A 22,679-nucleotide genomic window follows, 5' to 3' on the forward strand; every position below is an offset into this window, starting at 1 on the left:
AGAGACTTCTTTAAAAAAACATGAACAATTTTACTGATCAAAAACGTTTGACTGGTAATGTATAGGCAACTTTATTTTTTCTCTACTTTCTTGCTTTTAATTGGCTTAGAAATCACATAACTGCTGGACAATAATCAATAATAATGATTTGTTAATGGTTATGTACTACAAACACTTTATCGCATAAGGCAGAATAGTTTCTATACTGTAATGAATGCTATGTCAATTAGCACTGAATTGTTCATATACTTCATTTATTACTTGGAGATGACTTGAAAAACACAAATAAACCATATATTGTGGCAGTCGTATGTTTAATGTCTTCATGTTTCCAACCGTTTCTGTTTTTCTGTGAAGGCTGTTTTCATACAGCCATAGCTGGATGCTTTTGTCCATATTAGGGATTTCTTGGTACAGCTTTCTGCGCGAGAGCGCCCTCCGGCTTTGAGTATGAATGAAACACGCACTGCACTGAGTGTTTAGTGCTCCGCGATGTTCATCTCGTCTTATTCTGGGTCCGAATAAAACATCAGATCATGCACAGACTATCCTGTCTCTTTGAATTGAAATCTATATTTATTCACACTGGTTAAAAATGTTCAAAATGAGAGGCCAGTACTATGTTTACATGCATTGTTTACATCCTTTTTATATGCCTTGCAAATGTTTGATTTTCTGTTAATTTGTTGGAAATTCTGCTGATTTTACACCAAAATAACAGTGGAACTGACTTGATAGCATCAGTACAAATATGTTGAAAACTACAACATCAGAACAAGTTCTCCATTGCATGCCAATATTTTACAGCAAAACTGTGTTTATGAATTCATTCATATACACTTCTATTTGTATATGATTCTTTGTGATGGCGCCGACACTGATGGCTGCCTCCGTGGCGTGCTCCACAGTTGTTTTTATGTTTTTGTTAGTTTGTCCTGTCTTTAGTTATATCCCTGCAATCAGTTTCACTAGAGTCGAATTGCTGGACATTCGGAAGTAAACACCACCCGATATTTCACCGGTTTTCGATTATTCTGATGTTTTGCTGGACATTGTAGTCGGGGAAGCTGCGGCGCTGTTCAGACGCTTCAGGACGCGCAGACGGGGGAAGAGAGCCGGCGCGCTCAGGAAGCTCAGGCAGTGCGGATTCAGAACGCCGTTGCCTAGCATCCATCTGGCGAAACTCCGCTCTCTACCCAACAAAACAGACACGCTCCTTCTGCTCTCAAACTCTGCTGCTCTGTGTTTCACAGAAACTTGGCTGAAAGACGCCAGTCCGGACAGCGCATTGAGTCTGCCGGGCTTTCAGCTGTTCAGAGCAGATCGCGACGCAGAATCAACGGGGAAATCGCGCGGTGGCAGGACATGCTTTTACATCAATGAGAGGTGGTGTACAGATGTAACTGTGTTAAAGATGATGTGCTGTTCTGATCTAGAAGTGCTCTTCATTAACTGTAAGCCTTTCTTCTCACCGCGGGAGTTTTGCTCGTTCATTCTCGTAAGTGTGTACATTCCTCCGCAAGCACACGTGAGCTCCGCTTTACAGAAACTTGCTGATCAGATCACAGACACAGAACAACAACACCCGGACTATGTTTTAATCATTCTCGGGAACTTTAATAAAGCCAATCTCTCCCGTGAACTGCCAAAATACAGACAGCACATCACATGTCCCACCAGAGACAGTAATATATTGGATCACTGTTACACCACAATAAAGAATGCATATCACTCTGTCATTTCAATTTGCACATAATATACCTGTACATACAACTGTCTATTGTTCTATACCTGTACATACAATTGTCGATTTGTATATTTTTTATTCCTTATTTTACTTGTTTTATTTTTTATTATCTGTGTTTTTTTTGTTCTGTCACTGTCATTCTGTTACTCTGTGGAAGTTTCTGTCACGAAAACAAATTCCTCATGTGTAAACATACCTGGCAATAAAGCTCATTCTGATTCTAATTCTGATTCTGATTGTACTTGTATAGTTGAGTAGTAGTAATTTCCATCCTGTGGCATGTTTCCTATTTGTAAAGTGAAAAAAAAAAAAAATCATTTTAGTTAATGAAAATTCAAAATGTTTCTAATAAGTTTTACAAATATTTTTCCCTCTCATATGCTGTGTATGTCTCCTTGTCTTTAAAGTCGCAATAAAACTGAAGTAGCAACAGATGTTTCTTGTGCATTGCGATGTACTGTGTGTCGTGTTTTCTTTATGATGATGCACGCATAATCAGCTTTAGCATGTAGTTATTTATTAACACTTTTCAGCTACACAACATGAGTGCTAACTCCTCAGCAGTAAAACACACAACCCCACATGCCTGATTTGCATTACCTATACTGACATGTGATACAGCCAATAGGAACAGAGAATACGTTGTTTCTGACATATGATTGGCTGAGCCAAACGTAAGAATACTACATCCCCCTTCTTATAAAATAATACAACAAAGTACAAAATTCTGTGTAACATATTAAGTAAAAAAAAGAATTCAGTTTTCAAATTATATGCACACTAGTATGCTAATAAACTATTAGACTGAAGTGCAAAGAATACCGTGTATTCGCATAGCCATCTATGACAATCTCACATACACATGAATATAAACTGAATTGAACATTTGGAATGCATTGAACATTGCATTTTCTTTTGAAAGGGCAGCGATCCGCCTACACCCTTGTACAATCACAGATCCAGAATGACTCTGGGTTTTATCTGTCGTCCATATCTGGTTCTGTAAGTAGTGCATTTGGGCAGCCCATCAGTGTGGTCAGGTGCATGTACAATGTCATTGTGTGGTCTACTGTTGGTTGATGTTGCACATAGTTCAGCACCTTCATTCCTTACTGATACGTCAGAACTGTCAATTTGAGATTCTTTTGTGTCCAGGAGGTGTCGTCTGTTTCGTCGATACTCCTGTCCATCAGTAGTACGCAGATGATAGGATCTCTCAGAGTTGGCTGCTCTGACGATAACAGCTGGCTTCCAGTATCCTTGCTCCTGCACTCTAACTGCCTGTCCATCCTTGAGCTGAGACAAAGGTCTTGCTGATCTGTCATAGTATCTCTTCTGGTGTTGTTGCTTGTGCAGCCTCTTTGCTCTGACATCCTTAAAGCTGACAACCTTTGGCAGGAGCTGCTGATTGGTATTGGGTAAGGTTGACCGCAGACGGCGACTCATTAACAGCTGAGCTGGGGACTTGAATCCATCAACAGGGCTGTTGCGATACTCCAGGAGACTAAGGTATGGGTCACTTTTGTCAGCCTTGGCTTTTCCCAGTAACATCTTTGCAGTGTGCACAGATTTCTCTGCTAGACCATTACTTTGTGGGTGGTATGGGCTTGTGGTAGTATGTGTAAATTCCCATGTTTTTGCAAATGATTCAAACTCACCAGAGCTGTACTGGGGGCCGTTGTCTGAGATGACAGCTTCGGGAATGCCGTGCCGTGCAAAAGAAGCCTTTAATTTACTTATCACAGCAGCAGAGGTTGTACTGTGGAGCTTGTCCAGCTCAAAATATCTGCTGTAATAGTCAACTGTCACAAGATAGTCCTCGTTTCATCTCGTCACTATTTGCATAGTTACAGTCTTTGACAAGCAGACGCAGATCTGTCACAAAATGCTCGAAAGGCTCGCGCTCTCCCTGCACCTTTTCATGGAATTTGTAACGTGCAAATATCACATTCGCTTTGGGCTCAACGTATGTTGTGAAGCGGTCGTAATAGGACTTTAAGATCTTTGCTTCATCTGCAGACAGTGACCATGTATTAAAAATGTCTCTGCCCTTTTCTCCGACCCATAGGAGAAGATAACTACATTTTTCATCCTCACCCTTTTGCTTTAGGGGTCCGCTGAACATTAACTCTGCGTGCTGTTGAAATTTGCGCCATGACTCGGGCAGGTTAGTTGCTTCCCAGTTCATCGTGGGCATTGGGACTCCGGCAGCATCCATCTTTTCTATATATCATCCGTTCACTCTGACACCATGTCGTGTTTTCTTTATGATGATGCACGCATAATCAGCTTTAGCATGTAGTTATTTATTAACACTTTTCAGCTACACAACATGAGTGCTAACTCCTCAGCAGTAAAACACACAACCCCACATGCCTGATTTGCATTACCTATACTGACATGTGATACAGCCAATAGGAACAGAGAATACGTTGTTTCTGACATATGATTGGCTGAGCCAAACGTAAGAATACTACACTGTGCATCTGAATGTAACAGATTATTGAAAGAGAGAAAAAAATATGACAGGACTTGTTTTTATGCATCCAGTGTTGATAGGATTTTGATCTGTGGGTGTTGCACTCAAAAATGGAGCCAGATGAGGGTGAGATTACAGGGGCAGAGTTTAGTGATTAAATGATTGGAGAAGTTTGGCATATGTCACCAGACAGAAGTCTGATGTTTCACAGGAATTTCCAGTTATGACATTTACAAAACAAATAGGGTAAATTTTCATTTCATGCCGACATTAAGTGCCTAATGTCTCAATTTGTGTTTGCAGGTGCAAATCCAAACAGAAAGTACAAGGAGACCTCTATATCAGAAGAGAGTGACTCTGCAAGCAGGAGCAACGCAGAGGAGAATCACTCCAAGACCGTTTGTAAAACCCTCATTGAAACCATGAGTCTGCAGTTTGACTCTGAATTTGATCAAGAACTCTGCAAGAAAGATATTGAAGAACATTTGAATACCAATCCAGATGTTTTCAAACACTGTAAACTTGTAATGGAAAGACACGATCAGGCGTATGCCAGGCCTCTTGATGAACCAACGCTCTGTATCAAAATCTGTGGAAGAAAAAATGTGGGCAGGTATTTTCCTGAAGATGAAGTCTGTGTAGAGATCTTGGACAGAGAGCAGTGTCCGCAGGAAGGTGAAGTGTTAAAAGGGAGGGTTGTTGGACTAATAAATAGAGATGAAAACTCCCTAACCTTCATCTGTAAGATGGTGGAAGGCAACCCAAAACTTGTTGCACCTGTTAACAAACACATGACCAGAATACAAATGGTTCAAACAAAGCCTGACATGGGCATAGTTGAAATACGACAATACAAGAATGGGTGCTGGGTGAAAAAGAATTTTTTAAAGATTGCTGAGAATGAAATGCTGGTAGTCAAGGTTATAAAATGGGAAAATGGGAAAAGATACCCTCTTGGAGTGGTTACAAAAGTAATTCCAGAGTGTGATGCTTTGGATGAAATGCTAGACATTGAACTTGGTTGTAAAGACACCCCTCCACCATTCAAACTACAAGAACCTGAAGACGATAAGGCTTTAGACAGGACACGATTGTGTGACATTATCACTTTCACTATTGACCCACCTAAAGCTGAAGACCTGGATGACGCCATTAGTGTGAGGAAAATTAACTGTGATAGCTATCAGATTGGTATTCACATTACAGATGTCGCAAGTGTCATTTCCAAAGATAGCGAGCAAGACAAATTCGCTAGACTGCGCGGCAAAACAATTTACACTCCAGAGAAGGGAGACGTAAATTTCATGTTTTCAAGAGAGCTGAGCAAAAATCACTTAAGTTTGTTGCCTAATAAGATTCGGAAAGCCATATCCTTGCTGGTAGATGTTGACAAGAAAACAAGTAATATACTAAACATAAATTTTGATCAAACCCTCATTAGGTCTAACAGACGGATGTCGTATGAAGAGGCAGATGAAAATATTCAGAAGTACTGCTTGGATGACACTGAGTCTCTGCGGTTCTCTTGCGTGGAGGATTGTTTAGCTGTCGCTTGCCATTTCTCAGAAGTGCACCGAAAACACAGACTTGAAGGTGGGTGGCTGTTTGGAGGGCAGGCAGGGCAAAGCCGCTCTCACGCCATGGTGGAGGAGCTAATGAATCTCTACAATAGTGCCGCAGCCGAAAAACTCATATCTACAGACGTCACAAGAGATCTCACACCACTGAGGTGCCACAGGGAGCCGGACCCAGAACAACTGACTCAGTTTAAGGAGAAATATGCTGAGCTAATTCCCATGTCGCCTTACTTTTCAAATATTTGTGAAGTAGATACTGATAGTGAAGAGCAAGTTTGGACCAATCCACAATATGAAAATATGGAGCACCATGGCATACCATTTAATATATTCACATCCATATTTAAAAAAATGGAAGAGTTTGCACAGAGCAAAGACCATTATAATCTAATGCGGTTAATTGTTTCCGATGAAATCCATCCCACACTTATCCCTATGGTGCGGGAGTTTCGTGACATTCAGAAGAAAGCCGTCATCCTTCGGTCATGTTCCTCAACGGATTCCAAGTTGGGTCACTATGATTTACGGCTAAACGCCTACACCTGGGCGTCATCTCCTATAAGACGTTATCTGGACCTTATCTTGCTGAGACTTCTGCACACCATGCTCTCTAAGGAGATCCTAAAGCAAGCTGACTACACTCAAGTTGAAATCAACAGGTTCTGTCTGTCTGGAATGGATGCAGAAGAGAAGCATGATGCTCTGATTCTGAAACTAAGAAAGGTTCAGTTTAAACCCAAAGATGTGGTTAAGCTTGTGGTGGTGGACCAGCTCACTCCACAGGGGCATGAATTCACAATATCCTTCCCGCTACATTCTAATTTAGACGTCATCACCATCATGTACAAGCATCTTAAAGTTGTGGATCAGCCAAGCTACAACAAGGAAGATAACTCCATGACTCTTCGCTGGAAGAGAAGATCGTATTCTTTCGGAAAATTGTTCAAGAGTTCATATCCGTCAAATCTCATGAAGAATGTGACACCAGTGTCAAGTAACATGTGGAAAAGACTGGTATATGCCATGAAACAGCAGGATTGGGTTAAGATTAAGCAATGCCTCCGAAACATGAAAAAAGGTGAGAATGAAGAAAAGGAAAGGCGTACAAGTGAGGCTTGTTCAACTAAGCAAACCCATTATAAGGAGCCAACCATGGAGCTGAAGTTGGCAGCAGTTGTTCAGGTGCAGCTTGGGACTGAACTCCAAGATGGCTTTCCAGTTCCTGTAGTTCAACTGCTCAGTGTTAATCAATGTTTTGAGATCTGTTTGGAGCACACAAGAAACCCTATTGATTGTTTTTCCAAAACAGTATGCAATGCATCAAAGCCTGTCTATGAGAGCTACAAGGAGTACCAAAACATCTGGAGCCAACTATGTCAGATTGACACCGCTTACAATGCTTTGGAAGAAAATGACAGTGTCATCTTAGAGGGTGTTCATATAACCTGGAGTGGAGATGAAACAAATCTCCAAGGGTTCTTTTATCTAACGAAGACTCAGAAAAAACAGTGGTGTCTGGAGTTTGATGTTGGCAACTGTTTCTTGTGCATTAGATTAAGAGATCAGAAACCGGAGAACAGTGAGAATGATGCAGAACATCTGGATAGTTCTGAAATTTTAGACCTGCAGGGTTCACTACCTTTTACATGGGTTGCACATGCAGTAACCACCAAACCAAAGAAACAGAAGAATGAAGACAATCAAGACAAAATTACATTTCAGGTTACAAAAAGATCTATAAGTTACATCCCACCCAATGTTTCTGAACAGGAAACAAACTTCACCATTGAGGTCATTCCCAAAAAAATTCCATATTTGTGAGTGATGTTCATTCATCCTGCTGATGCATTTCAGATTTATACACAATTAAACATAATACTAATGCAGTCTTTTTGCAGGCTCAGAGAACATGTAATTGAAAACCTAAAACGGGCTAATAACTTGGTGAAGAATGTCGCCACTAGACAAAATCTTAAAGAAGTGAATGCCAGTAAGTGGGACAACATGACAGATAGGCAAAATCATATCTCACAAAATGTGTCATTTTATTTCATGATAACTTAATAATCATGGGCATTACACCTCTGGAGTGCATTATTTTTGAATAATTCTACAGCTCTGCATCAATTATTACACTAATTACAAGACATATCAGTGTTTTTTTAGGCTGTAAGGAACTTTGAAATAGCCTAAATAACTTGTCGAAGTAATATAACTAAAGGCACAAGTAAAAAATGAACTGAACTAAAGGCATACGAGTAAATACTCAAGATTTGTTTTGCGGACCAGTCAAATTTCTGCCTTCATATGAATTTCTACAAAAAAATTTAAATTAATAACAAATTTGAAATGGGTGATTTAGACAGGGTGGTAAGGGAATACTGCTTTGTCTGGTTTGGTCTATAGATATTTTATATAACTTATTATTTTAATGTGCTTAAAACCCTCTCGACTTAGAAGCTTATAAAAATATCAGCTTGGACAATGTGGACGAAAGCCTGAACCTGCCATGTCTGAATGAGAGCCAGCAGAAAGCTGTTGAGGAGGCTGTGAAGAAACCTTTCACGGTGATCCAGGGCCCACCAGGTACTGTTTAAAATACTGTATATACTAATAATGTAATAATGCAATATACTAATAAGTTACTCCTGGAATATCTTGCAGAACTTTGTAAGGTAATGTATTTTTAGTTTCAGTATTAAGGAGTTCAATAAATGTCACAACATTTCCAAATTGATATTTGATTTCACAGATTTGTCTATTGCAGATTCATCATGTTCACTATTGTGAGTAGTGTTTACACTAATATTATTGCTCACACCTGGAGTTCGGTAGTTAAGGATTATCCTAACCCTGTGTATTGATGCATTGGTTGTCCTGCACCTATTTTATATGCATATGAATGACACTTCAAATCGTAGCATTTAGAATATCAGATATTTTGAAATATCAGAAAACAACCATTCAGGACAGCACAATGGCAGCCACGTTTCAAACACCATTCAGATCTTTTACAGAAAATGTAAAAATCAATACTGTCTATTAATCAGATTGATTTGTAGTCTTGGGAATGAAGATGTGTTGTGGACAATGCTTAAGAAGTTTACTTCTTCACCACACCATTTTTCATCCACAGGTACAGGGAAAACAGTGGTTGGTATTCACATTGCTTACCAGTTTTTCATGAAGAACCAAGACTTGCTGGCCTCTTCCAAATTTTCAAAATCTTCCAAATCAACCCTTGATGAGAAACCCCCCAAAAAGCCTGCCATCCTCTACTGTGGACCTTCCAACAAGTCTGTGGACATTGTTGCAGGTGAATTGTGTTTGGTGGTCTTTTATATTATATAGCTTAAACTCTGATTGTGTATACAAATGTAGAACTATTGAGTTTTTAAAAGGAAACCAGAAACATATTATATGTTTGTTATACTATATACTTGTTTTACTGGGATAATGAAACTCAGTTCCCAATGGTAGTGCAAGTGCAAAGATAGTGAAAACAAACTTGTTTGAAGCATTAGCATTTTCCTGCATGCATAGAGTTTCAGGCTCTGTTTTACCAGATAAACTGTACTTACATGACTCCACGGATCTTGTATCCCAGAACAGTTGCTAAAACTCAAGGGAGTCCTAAAGCCTCTGAGAATCTATTGTGACCAGATGGAAATGTGTGTATATCCATATACAGGCAGTGATCTAAAGCTTTGCCGCAAATCACTCCGTGATGAAAAACCAAAAGAGGAGCTCAAGTAAGTTTTTTTTTTTTTGAGGTCCAAAGATTTGGAGCCAAATTACAGGGTGGAAAATGACTTGGAAATGGTAGCTTCATTATTTAATTTTTACAGAGATCTATTAGTAAAATCTGTTCACTTCAGCAATCCTTGTTGTATTATATGCCAGTGGTAACAGTTCAGAAATGGGAAAAAGTCCTTTGGTGTTCTTTTTCCAAAGTTGGCATGCCTGTAACTCAAGAAATATTATATACAATGCCTGGCCAAAAAAAAGTTTCCATTTGTATTTTAAATAAGCAAATACTGAAGATTTTAGGATTGAATCATTACTGCGGTAATTAATATGTTTCTGGCCTGTTATATGTTTCACAACAATCTATTTAACCCCAGTGTAGCCTTTTGTTTCTCAAACAATCATGTCAGAAGACGTACCCATGCACATATTCCAGGAATACAATGCCAAGATTCACCAGGCTTAATTTGTGAAATAGTGGTTCAGTGAGCATGAGGAATTGTTTTCATGAATTGGTGACCACAGAGTACTGAGCTTAACCCTATTGAAAAAGTATTGTCAATACAAGATAAATACAAAATCTCAGCCAAATAATGAATGCAACTCTTGATGGAAATAAATGCTGTGATGTTGCATAACATTGTTGAAACAATGCCACAACAAAAGCACAAAAAGGTCTCATTCACTAATAATTGTGTACATTATTCATATTACACACAATCAAACTTCTCGTGAAAAATGTCTACCTAATTCACAACATGTGCGTACGGACATGAATTTGTTCTTAACATCGTCCTAATGTTAATACATTTGGAATATTCTACATGAGCGACCGCGTGGATGAGGTTAGTCATTTGCATAAAACACGCCCAGACCATCTCCATATAAGTGCTTTCCATACAACCATACTCAAAGATACATTTTATGTACATAATTATCTGTAATTATGTATAATATATAACTATTATCCTAAGATGAAACGTACAGAGATGCAGCGTATCTCAATATCCTTTAGGCATTTTGTTTTTTTTTGGTCTCTTCATTTTAAGACCCTGTATGGTTCAGTCCCAGATATATGGGGATCTCAAAGTTGCTTCATCAATTGTGGAATTTTCAGTGGTTGAAAACCAAATGGTTATATACACAGTACATGCATATAAATACAGTATATACAGAATATAGTATATTCAAATATGAATGTAAAACAAATGTTATTGAAACTAGAAATGTACCTTATATATTCACATCAAAACAGTAATCTTGATTTTCGAGTGGCTAAATATCATTTTGGTAACACTTTCTATTAAGCCCATATTTGTAATGCATTACACAAGTATTCTTAAGGCATTACAATGAATGCATAATGCATTATAAAATACCTTATAATATGTTTTATCATCTCATAAATAATCATAACAACAATTATAATACATTATAATTCTTACGCATTTGTGGTTTTAAGTTTTAAGATTATGATTATTTATAACACATAATGAACACTATATTAAATCTACTTTTACATTTATAATGGACTATATATCTTGACATTGTTTATTTAAGATCTGCACAGTATCTTACTACATCTTGTAAGTGGTTAGGTTATTTGAGTGTTCCCTGTGAGGCTAATATTAATTTTGATGTGAGCTATTTAATCATTTTAATTGAAAAAAATGCAATGCTTATATGTTAGGTTACATTTTATTTTGATGGTTTGTAACAACAATGTTTGTAACTTAAGTGGATGCAATGTGGTCACAGTGTGTTATAAATCATCATACTCTTAGAAGCTATAACCACAAATAAGTAAATATTATGATGCATTAAAACTGTTCTTATGAATATTCATAAGATGATATAATATATTATAAGGTTTTTTATAATGCTTTTAAGAATACCCTTATAATGTATTATAAATATGGGCTTCATAGAAAGAGTTACCATATTTTTTTTTAATTATTAAGAATAAGGAAACCATGGCTATTTAGCTGGTGCAATGTCTTTATTACACTTTTTATCTAATTATCTTTGAATGTGAAAATGTTACTGTCTACCAGTGATAGACATTTGGACCCACAGACATAACAAATAGTGTATGAATATACCCATTAATGTCGAATTTTGTTGCAGGGATATTACACTGATGTACCTTGTTCGTAAAACTGGGAATGATTTTTCGGAAAAAATAAAAAACTTTGAAAAGATTGACTTAACAGAGGATGAAATAGACACGTGAGTAAAATATTTTGAGCCGTTTTTTAATTTTTTGCATTTAGAGGCTGCCACCATGATGCATGTATGAGAAACGTAAGATCATTTTTTACGAGACATTAAGAAAATTCGGACCAATATATCCAATATAAAGATATCCCATAAAAATTAAGAGCCATTATTCTAAAACCCAGTGTTTCTGTCAATGCCATCATCATTCTGATAATGTGGTAAATGTGACTTTGCAGCTACAGGAAACAGTTGAAGGAAGCTCACAAGCATGAGATTCAGAAATATGATGTAGTGTTGTGCACCTGCTCAACAGCACTGAAACCTGAAATCCTGGCGGTCATGGATTTTCAGCAAATAATCATTGATGAATGTGCCATGGCAACAGAACCAGAGGCCTTCATCCCTTTAGTTTCCTACAGTCCAAGGCAGGTGAGTGCTGGAATGACATCATCATCATCATCATCATCATTATTTTCCATTTTCAAACAGAACTAAAGAGACATGAGATTCTGGTAGATGGAAGATGGTATTGAATTGCAATTCTGTGTATAGCCACATTAGGAATGGAAGACATGCATCTTTACAAATAAAAGTTATTGTCTCACTGTTTTTTTTTTTTTGTCAGATTGTTTTGCTGGGCGATCACCGACAGATACGGCCGATAGTGCAGTGTGCCCTCGTGAAAAAGATGGGCATGCAGCAGTCTCTGTTTGAACGCTACATGGATCTGGCCATTATGCTGGATACACAGTACAGAATGGTAAAAGAACTGATCCTGAACTGCTAAAAGATCCTCCCTCAAATAACAATAGAAAACAATCCGTACAAAGACTAACAACGTTTTCATTTTGCTTTGGTGTTTAACAAATGCACACACATGTCAGCATGAAGAAATTTGCAGGTTTCCTTCAAAAGAATTTTATGAAGGCAAATTGACTGAGCTTAACCCTATTGAAAAAGTATTGTCAATACAAGATAAATACAAAATCTCAGCCAAATAATGAATGCAACTCTTGATGGAAATAAATGCTGTGATGTTGCATAACATTGTTGAAACAATGCCACAACAAAAGCACAAAAAGGTCTCATTCACTAATAATTGTGTACATTATTCATATTACACACAATCAAACTTCTCGTGAAAAATGTCTACCTAATTCACAACATGTGCGTACGGACATGAATTTGTTCTTAACATCGTCCTAATGTTAATACATTTGGAATATTCTACATGAGCGACCGCGTGGATGAGGTTAGTCATTTGCATAAAACACGCCCAGACCATCTCCATATAAGTGCTTTCCATACAACCATACTCAAAGATACATTTTATGTACATAATTATCTGTAATTATGTATAATATATAACTATTATCCTAAGATGAAACGTACAGAGATGCAGCGTATCTCAATATCCTTTAGGCATTTTGTTTTTTTTTGGTCTCTTCATTTTAAGACCCTGTATGGTTCAGTCCCAGATATATGGGGATCTCAAAGTTGCTTCATCAATTGTGGAATTTTCAGTGGTTGAAAACCAAATGGTTATATACACAGTACATGCATATAAATACAGTATATACAGAATATAGTATATTCAAATATGAATGTAAAACAAATGTTATTGAAACTAGAAATGTACCTTATATATTCACATCAAAACAGTAATCTTGATTTTCGAGTGGCTAAATATCATTTTGGTAACACTTTCTATTAAGCCCATATTTGTAATGCATTACACAAGTATTCTTAAGGCATTACAATGAATGCATAATGCATTATAAAATACCTTATAATATGTTTTATCATCTCATAAATAATCATAACAACAATTATAATACATTATAATTCTTACGCATTTGTGGTTTTAAGTTTTAAGATTATGATTATTTATAACACATAATGAACACTATATTAAATCTACTTTTACATTTATAATGGACTATATATCTTGACATTGTTTATTTAAGATCTGCACAGTATCTTACTACATCTTGTAAGTGGTTAGGTTATTTGAGTGTTCCCTGTGAGGCTAATATTAATTTTGATGTGAGCTATTTAATCATTTTATTTAAAAAAATTGCAATGCTTATATGTTAGGTTACATTTTATTTTGATGGTTTGTAACAACAATGTTTGTAACTTAAGTGGATGCAATGTGGTCACAGTGTGTTATAAATCATCATACTCTTAGAAGCTATAACCACAAATAAGTAAATATTATGATGCATTAAAACTGTTCTTATGAATATTCATAAGATGATATAATATATTATAAGGTTTTTTATAATGCTTTTAAGAATACCCTTATAATGTATTATAAATATGGGCTTCATAGAAAGAGTTACCATATTTTTTTTTAATTATTAAGAATAAGGAAACCATGGCTATTTAGCTGGTGCAATGTCTTTATTACACTTTTTATCTAATTATCTTTGAATGTGAAAATGTTACTGTCTACCAGTGATAGACATTTGGACCCACAGACATAACAAATAGTGTATGAATATACCCATTAATGTCGAATTTTGTTGCAGGGATATTACACTGATGTACCTTGTTCGTAAAACTGGGAATGATTTTTCGGAAAAAATAAAAAACTTTGAAAAGATTGACTTAACAGAGGATGAAATAGACACGTGAGTAAAATATTTTGAGCCGTTTTTTAATTTTTTGCATTTAGAGGCTGCCACCATGATGCATGTATGAGAAACGTAAGATCATTTTTTACGAGACATTAAGAAAATTCGGACCAATATATCCAATATAAAGATATCCCATAAAAATTAAGAGCCATTATTCTAAAACCCAGTGTTTCTGTCAATGCCATCATCATTCTGATAATGTGGTAAATGTGACTTTGCAGCTACAGGAAACAGTTGAAGGAAGCTCACAAGCATGAGATTCAGAAATATGATGTAGTGTTGTGCACCTGCTCAACAGCACTGAAACCTGAAATCCTGGCGGTCATGGATTTTCAGCAAATAATCATTGATGAATGTGCCATGGCAACAGAACCAGAGGCCTTCATCCCTTTAGTTTCCTACAGTCCAAGGCAGGTGAGTGCTGGAATGACATCATCATCATCATCATCATCATTATTTTCCATTTTCAAACAGAACTAAAGAGACATGAGATTCTGGTAGATGGAAGATGGTATTGAATTGCAATTCTGTGTATAGCCACATTAGGAATGGAAGACATGCATCTTTACAAATAAAAGTTATTGTCTCACTGTTTTTTTTTTTTTGTCAGATTGTTTTGCTGGGCGATCACCGACAGATACGGCCGATAGTGCAGTGTGCCCTCGTGAAAAAGATGGGCATGCAGCAGTCTCTGTTTAAACGCTACATGGATCTGGCCATTATGCTGGATACACAGTACAGAATGGTAAAAGAACTGATCCTGAACTGCTAAAAGATCCTCCCTCAAATAACAATAGAAAACAATCCGTACAAAGACTAACAACGTTTTCATTTTGCTTTGGTGTTTAACAAATGCACACACATGTCAGCATGAAGAAATTTGCAGGTTTCCTTCAAAAGAATTTTATGAAGGCAAATTGAAAACCGGAGCTGAACGAGGACGCCGCTACCTGCTAAACAAGTACAAACTGCCAACGGCGATTCTGTTTGGCCACGTGCAAGGAAAAGAAGACCGTTTAGTGGTATCTACAAAAGCGGGCAATGAGAACTCAGTGGCCAACACTGAGGAGGCAGAGCAGGCTGTAAGTCAGATCCTCATGCTGCCTTCAGCCATTTAAAATTCAATGAATTAATTAAATATAGATTAATCCTTATTAAAGCTACAAAAGTCATTCAGCCAAGAAAAGTGGGTGTTTCTCTGGTTCTTGTTCTGTAAAAACCTTTGACTCTAATATGCTGTTCCGAAAATGTAGGTAAATTTAGCACATATCTAATTATATAATGCCTAATTTACATATTTAAAATAGCACTTTACAAGCAAAAATCTTGCAATACAAAACAATTTTGCAATTCTGAATGCAAGTAATCAACTGGTGATATCTATTAGTTAAATGTTTGACCCTACTCATCTGTGAGTTGCTGAAAAATGTAAAATCTAAAAGAAAATACTAGTCATTTAGGTGTTTAAGAAGCTACAGGCTTGTATGACAAAATTCATACAGTGATAAAATGGCCAGGTAAAATATAAATTACACATCCAGTGGATATGAAGTTCCAAAACATGACAAAAACATTATTATTATTATTATTACCTCACCTCATTTCATAAGCAGAAATATCTTAGAAGAACTTAAAGGCAGTATGAGCGAAGCATATCCGTCTCACTCAGTGCATCATATTCCAGTACTTCCTTGCATGTAATTTCTATGTTGGTTCCCCCCAGGTCCGTGTGGCAGGTCTGTTAATTAAACAGTCACGTGTGGAACCTGAGCATATTGCGATTCTGACCCCTTACAACGCACAGGTGTCAGAGATCAAAAATATATTAAAGAAGAGGCATCTTGCAAATGTCTCTGTTTGCACAATCATGAAAAGCCAAGGTGTGTTATTCAAAATGCATCATTATAGAGATTTAGATTAAATTGTGCAATTTTTTTAATTCTATTTCAATTCATGCTCAGTCTCTTTATTTAAGTTGTATCTTAAAAAAATTTTTTTTAGAAAAGCTTTTAGTTGTTTTTATTATTTTGCAATTCTATATTTTAATGTTTTTCTGTTCTCTGTGTAAGCATCTTTTGTGAAGCTTGCTTTAAAGGCGCTATATAAATAATGTGTAAATATAAAGTGAGACAGGTAGATTTGACACAGAATGTTTACCAGTCTGAATGTAAATTGCTGTGTACAGGAAGTGAGTGGCCATATGTGATCCTGTCTGCTGTGCGCTCCTGCTCTGATATAGAAAGCGACAGACCAAGTAAAGCCTGGCTTGGAAAAAGACTTGGATTCATTACTGATCCAAATCAGGTCAATGTCGCCATAACTCGTGCACAGGATGGGCTGGTCATTCTGGGTAAGAAGTGAAGAATTCTCATACAATGACCACAAAAAGCCACATTAAAAAATGTCATTGTTTTATAAATCAAATGATCAGATCAGGTGACGAATGCAAACAAATTCTAGATCTTCCCTCACAACTGTAAATGTCCTATTAAAGGAATAGTGCACCCAAAATTAGTTTCTTCATCAGAACAGATTTAGAGATTTTTAGCCTTGCATCACTTCCTCAACCAATGGATGCTCTGCAGTGAATGGGTGCCGTCAGAATGAGAGTCCAAACAGCTGATAAAAACATCACAATAATCCACAAGTAATCCACACCACTCCAGTGCATCAACGGAATGTTTGTAAGAAACAAATCCATCAAGATGTTTTAACATTAAAGGGGTCATATGATGCTGCTATAAAGAGCATTATTTGGTGTAATGACATGTTTATGCGGTTTAAAAGTAAAAAAAACACATTATTTTCCACATACTGTACATTATTGTTTCTCCTCTATGCCCCGCCTTTCTGAAACGCGTCGATTTTTACGAAGCTCATCGGTCTGAAAAGCGAGGTGTGCTGTGATTGGCCAGCTATCCAATGCGTTGTGATTGGCCGAATACCTCAAGCGTGTGACGGAAATGTTACGCCCCTCACCATACTGTTGATGCCGTGTCCGGCCGGAGCGACAAGACAAAAACATGAAAACCCATTACAAATGAGGTCTTTGTTGCATCCAGTGGGGACATAATTACTGATTATAATGACTTATACTGTCTTTTTATGCGTTGCGTTGCATTGCATCGCGCCGCGTAAACATAAAACCCTGTCTGCATTTGTGATCAGAGAAATGACAAACAACAAGTGCTACTCTACTGCCCAAAACTCGCGTTTGAATCATCAGTGGCAAATCCTTTAAATGAAAACGTACTCACGTGAGTCAGAACTGCCGGCATTTTAGTCTAACATTACTCTACCAGGATCAGGAAACAGTCCTCCAAAAAATGCGCTGCACACATCTGGATATTTGGGTTGAAGTGTTCTGGAACAGTGTTGTAAATACAACTTAACCACTGATTTGTAGTCGTGTCTTCTTTTGGAAGACCAAACAAAGTAGTTTCGCTTTCACAACGAAAAACGCAGCGGCCTAGCATGAGTGGAAGCCCCGGCTTAGCGTGAGCTGGGGCCGGATTAGAGTGAGCAGAGGCAGCGGGGTCGAGAACAGCGCGGCCGGCAGATCCGATGAAGGAGCGGCAAGCACATGAGACGACCCCGGGCTTCGTCCACGGTGAAAGCCGATCCGGCGATCCACAGCACTAAGTTGATGTATTCCCTCAGCGACCAGCACGGATCAGCTCCAGGCATGACGAAGCGGATATCGTCCTCTTTTGGAAGACCAAACAAAGTAGTTTCGCTTTCACAACGAAGCACACAGTGTCTTCAGGACATGGCGGCGGCAGCAACAATACTACAGCGAGAATAAAAGTTACGCCTTCTTTCTTTGAGTGAACATTTGGGCAACATTATGCAAATCTTCCCACATAGTGAGGTAGATATGTGGGGGCGTGTTAGAACGAGCCGTTTTAGGTAGGCGTGGCTGACTCTTAACTTTTATAAAGAATATCTCTTTGGATTTGAGACTTTAGTCTTTGCAACTTTACAGACCTTCTTTATGCACCAAGAGCTTGTAACACTCCAAAGAGAAAGGAAAAATTGAAATCGCATCATATGACCCCTTTAAACCTTAAGTTCTGGCCAAAGGTCCATAAGCCATAATAATGCTTCCTTCAGTATAAAAGGTTTTGGACAGTTTTTGCTTGTAAACACTCCTTGATCTGTGCATATTTCTCTTCTGATTCAGATGAGATTACTTTTTCACTCTAGGAAGCATTATTTATGGACTTGTATTTTGGCTAGAAGTGACAGTTCCTTACAAACGCACAGCTTTTGGCTTCACGAGTATGTTAACTGATAATTACTTGTGGATTATTGTGATGTTTTTATCAGCTGTTTTGGACTCCCATTCTGACGGCACCCATTCACTCCAGAGCATCCATTGAGAAACTAAGTCGTTATTACGAGAAACTAAGTCATTAGGTCCTGTGTATATTGGCTCTAAATGTTCATGCCACTGCTTATGTGCACACATGTAATGTCCACTTTTTTGTTATCTCTTAGGTAATAGTAACCTGTTGAAACGCTGTGAACTTTGGAAAAGACTCCTGGATCACTATTACAAAGAACACTGTGTAGTGGATCCAGCTAGTGACATTAAGGTCCAAAACAGAATGTCGGCAGCCAAAAAATAGTTTCCCAAATCCAGACTTCTGACAGTAAGCAGGTCTGGTACACTTTGCTTATTCTAGCGAAAAACTGCCCACTTACACTGGAAACAAGGCTATGCTCCGTTGAAACCCCAGACATAGACTATAGATCCCACCTATCTCCAGTTGTCATGTTAGAGTATGGCTGTAAAAGTTCAGAGGGGAAAGACAGTATTTACTGTATGTGCTTCATATGCAGCAAGTGTCTGGTAGATCCTTGCTGTCCTGTTTGCAGACTAGCTTCTTTAGCCTAAGGGTCAATGTTTTTAAATTGAGATGTATATATCATCTGAAACTGAATAAATAAGCTTTCCATTGATGTATGGTTTGTTAGGATAGGACAATATTTGGCCGAGATACAACTTTTTGAAAATCTGGAATCTGAGGGTGCAAAAAAATCTAAATATTGAGAAATTCACCTTTAAAGTTGTCCAAATGAAGTTCTTATCAATGCATATTACTAATCAAAATTAAGTTTTGATATATTTACGGTAGGAAATTTACAAAATATCTTCATGGAACATGATCTTTACTTAATATCCTAATGATTTTTGGCTTAAAAGAAAAATCGTTAATTTTTTCCCATACAATGTATTGTTGGCTATTGCTACAAATATACCTGTGCTACTTATGACTGGTTTTGTGCTCCAGGGTCACATATGTAAAAATTCTTAAATCAAGATGCTTTTAGGCCTACTAGATAAGCAAAATGACGAGTATAAGAGAATTTGGCTGATAATTTTTTTAATGCAAAATGCACTTAAACCCCCTCAAGAATAAATGTCTTGAGTCATTTTGCTTATCTAGAAAATGCATCTTGATTAAAGAATTTTTAGATATTTCGGTGCCTTGCTCAAGGGTCTCACCTCAGTTGTGGTATTGAAGATGTAAGAGAGCGCTGGTCATTCGCTCCCCCCACCAACAATTCCTGCCTTTACCGAGACTCGAACCCGCAGCCTTCGGGTTACAAGTCCGGGTCTCTAACCATGTTTAGGGGTGGACCTTCATTAAAAATCGTACACTTTTACTATTTCCTTACAAAGTCATAGGAAATGTTTAAGTTTTACGATGAGGAAACACATTTTTGTAGGTCAATATATTTATTTAGCAATAAAAATACTAGCACGCTGTTGTGTACCATTCAAACCTGAACTGAGAATGCTTTTTAAACTCCAATTAATTTGTAAATCTAAATGGAATTCTGACTAAAGTAGCAAACAGAATGCAGAATTGCAATCACACTTTAAATGCAAAGAATGAAATTAGGCGAAGTGAATTTGAATGATGACCATTTTGACCATTGAGTGACCATTTGAATGATGGTTTGATTAGGTCATGTCTGGAAGTTCACTTTAGTTTTTACAGGCTTAAGTGTAATATACGTTATATTATTATTAAAAATGATCCATTTCATGGACCAATTTGGAAGACTCTTTCTGGCAGACTCTGTAATTGGGCTGTCATACGGCTGATGCTCTGTGGAATCGGTCTCTGTGAGTGTGCGCATTATACATTGAGCTGAGAAACGCTGTCTTGATCGCACTGGAGTGTCTCTGAAAAAAACGTGCTCTGTGGAGGTGAACGTGCCCACCCACACTCTGGCAAAATACTTAACAAAATGAAACTTTAGGACTGCGCAATGACCTTTAGCTAAAAGATTACAGGATATTTTAAGTGTTTGACAAAATATGTATCTTGATATTTATGTTTTTGAAAAGTTCATTTTTATGTATTAAAGAGGAATCCAGATTTCCTCAGTGTTTATTCAAGCTTGTGACGTGGTGATAAACAGAATGCTGTTTGGTTTTATAATGACTTAAGCTATTGACAAAATACCTTTGGTAACACTTTACTTGAAGGGGTGTGCATAAGACTGACATGACACCTTCATAATCATGACATGACACATGCCATGAATATGAAGGAGGTTTTATGCATGTTTATGACAACTGTCATTAAGTGTCATTCGCTCAGTTATGGTATTTTTAATGCAAATTTGACATTATTTGACCTAACCCTAACCTAACCCTACCCGTACCCCTAACCATAGCCCATAACAAAGACATCTCAAACAATGTCATCTTTGCATTAAAAATTACATAACTGAGCGAATGACACTTAATGACAGTTGTCATAAACATGCATAAAAAACCTTCATATTCATGACATGTGTCGTGTCTTGATTATGTAGGTGTCATGTCATGATTATGAAGGTGTCATGTCAGTCTTATGCACACCCCTTCAAGTAAAGTGTAACCATACCTTTTTTGCCCACAAATTTCGCTAATCTGACAGCATCTTAAATGCCTTTGGATAATGTATCTGGAAAATGCATAAATGCTTGCCATCATATACTTCACTGAAAAATGTCAATATAAAAACACATTGTGATTTGCTTCTGGTCAACCTTGTATTAAAATATTTTTCAATGACACGTAAATAATCAGGCAATGTACAGTAGGCCTAGCCTACACGCTCAGAAAAAAAAGTAGGCTACAAAACTGTCACCGGGGTGGTACCTTACTAATATGCACTATATGAAGATATATAGCTTTTGTATCTTAGGTAGTGATAACTTTGTACTTTTTTTCTGAGAGTGTGTATGCTGATTTCAAGACTTCAGAACAGTGACCTTCAAATATTCACCGTGAACTTTAGTCATGATTAAATCAATACATCAGTCAACACATTGTTTAATATGCATGTGAAAATAAAGATGATAAGCTGAATTTCTCAGACCACATTGCTAAAACTGCCCGGTCCTGCAGATTTGCTTTTATACAACATTAGGAAAATCAGGTCCTTTCTTTCAGAACATGCAACATAACTCCTTGTTCAAGCTCTTGTTCTGTCCAGGCTAGACTATTGCAATGCTCTCTTGGCAGGTCTTCCAGCCACTTCTATCAAACCTCTACAATTAATCCAAAATGCCACTGCAAGATTAATCTTTAATGAGCCGAAAAGAACACATGTCACTCCTCTGTTCATCAATTTACACTGGCTACCAGTAGCTGCTCGCATTAAATTCAAGGCATTAATGTTTGCCTACAAAACCACCACTGGCTCTGCACCCATTTACCTAAATTCATTACTTCAGAGTTATGTACCCTCTAGAAGCTTACGTTCTGCTAGTGAACGGTGTATTATTGTGCCATCTAAAAGAGCACAAAATCACTTTCACAGACTTTTTCATTAACTGTTCCCTCCTGGTGGAATGACCTGCCCAAATCAATCCGAGCAGCTGAGTCCTTACCCATCTTCAAGAAACGACTAAAAACACATCTGTTCCACCTTTATTTGACACTCTAACTCTAACACTTTCTATTCTATTTTAATTCTACTTTATATTTATCTATATTTAAAAACAAGCAAAAAAGACAAACAAAAACAAACACTAAATTTCTATTTTTTTCTATTCTATCTACTTGTTCTTCTTTGTATGTGTTTGTGTATATATGTATGTGTGTGTATGTGTGTGTGTGTATATATATATGTATATATTTATATATATATATATATATGTGAATAATATAATATAAATAGAATAGAAACAAATAGAAACCTTGGAGTTGTGATTGATGATAAGCTGAATTTCTCAGACCACATTGCTAAAACTGCCCG

The 22,679-nt window shown here is 37.2% G+C and overlaps 1 protein-coding gene across 1 annotated transcript; it reads left to right on the forward strand.

The window, feature by feature from the left end:
• The first annotated feature begins 8,893 nt into the window (after positions 1 to 8,893).
• helz2c (helicase with zinc finger 2c) lies at positions 8,894 to 19,043 on the forward strand. The gene is made up of 9 exons (XM_016258988.1): positions 8,894 to 9,119; positions 9,411 to 9,555; positions 11,678 to 11,779; positions 12,007 to 12,199; positions 12,396 to 12,530; positions 15,282 to 15,494; positions 16,136 to 16,292; positions 16,598 to 16,762; positions 18,913 to 19,043. Exons 1-9 carry the CDS (start codon positions 8,894 to 8,896, stop codon positions 19,041 to 19,043), a joined length of 1,467 nt encoding a protein of 488 aa, XP_016114474.1.
• Positions 19,044 to 22,679: the final 3,636 nt, after the last annotated feature.

The sequence above is a fragment of the Sinocyclocheilus grahami genome, unplaced genomic scaffold (assembly GCF_001515645.1).
Source record: "Sinocyclocheilus grahami isolate Dianchi unplaced genomic scaffold, SAMN03320097.WGS_v1.1 scaffold1775.1, whole genome shotgun sequence".
In the NCBI taxonomy this organism is placed as follows: Eukaryota; Metazoa; Chordata; class Actinopteri; order Cypriniformes; family Cyprinidae; genus Sinocyclocheilus; species Sinocyclocheilus grahami.

Excerpts from the sequence above, each read along its gene's own strand:
- helz2c (XM_016258988.1), top strand. The coding sequence starts at position 8,894 with ATGCTTAAGAAGTTTACTTCTTCACCACACCATTTTTCATCCACAGGT. Across the intron at positions 9,120-9,410 it reads GTCTGTGGACATTGTTGCAG|AACAGTTGCTAAAACTCAAG; the intron begins GTGAATTGTGTT and ends CTTGTATCCCAG. Across the intron at positions 9,556-11,677 it reads AAACCAAAAGAGGAGCTCAA|GGATATTACACTGATGTACC; the intron begins GTAAGTTTTTTT and ends ATTTTGTTGCAG.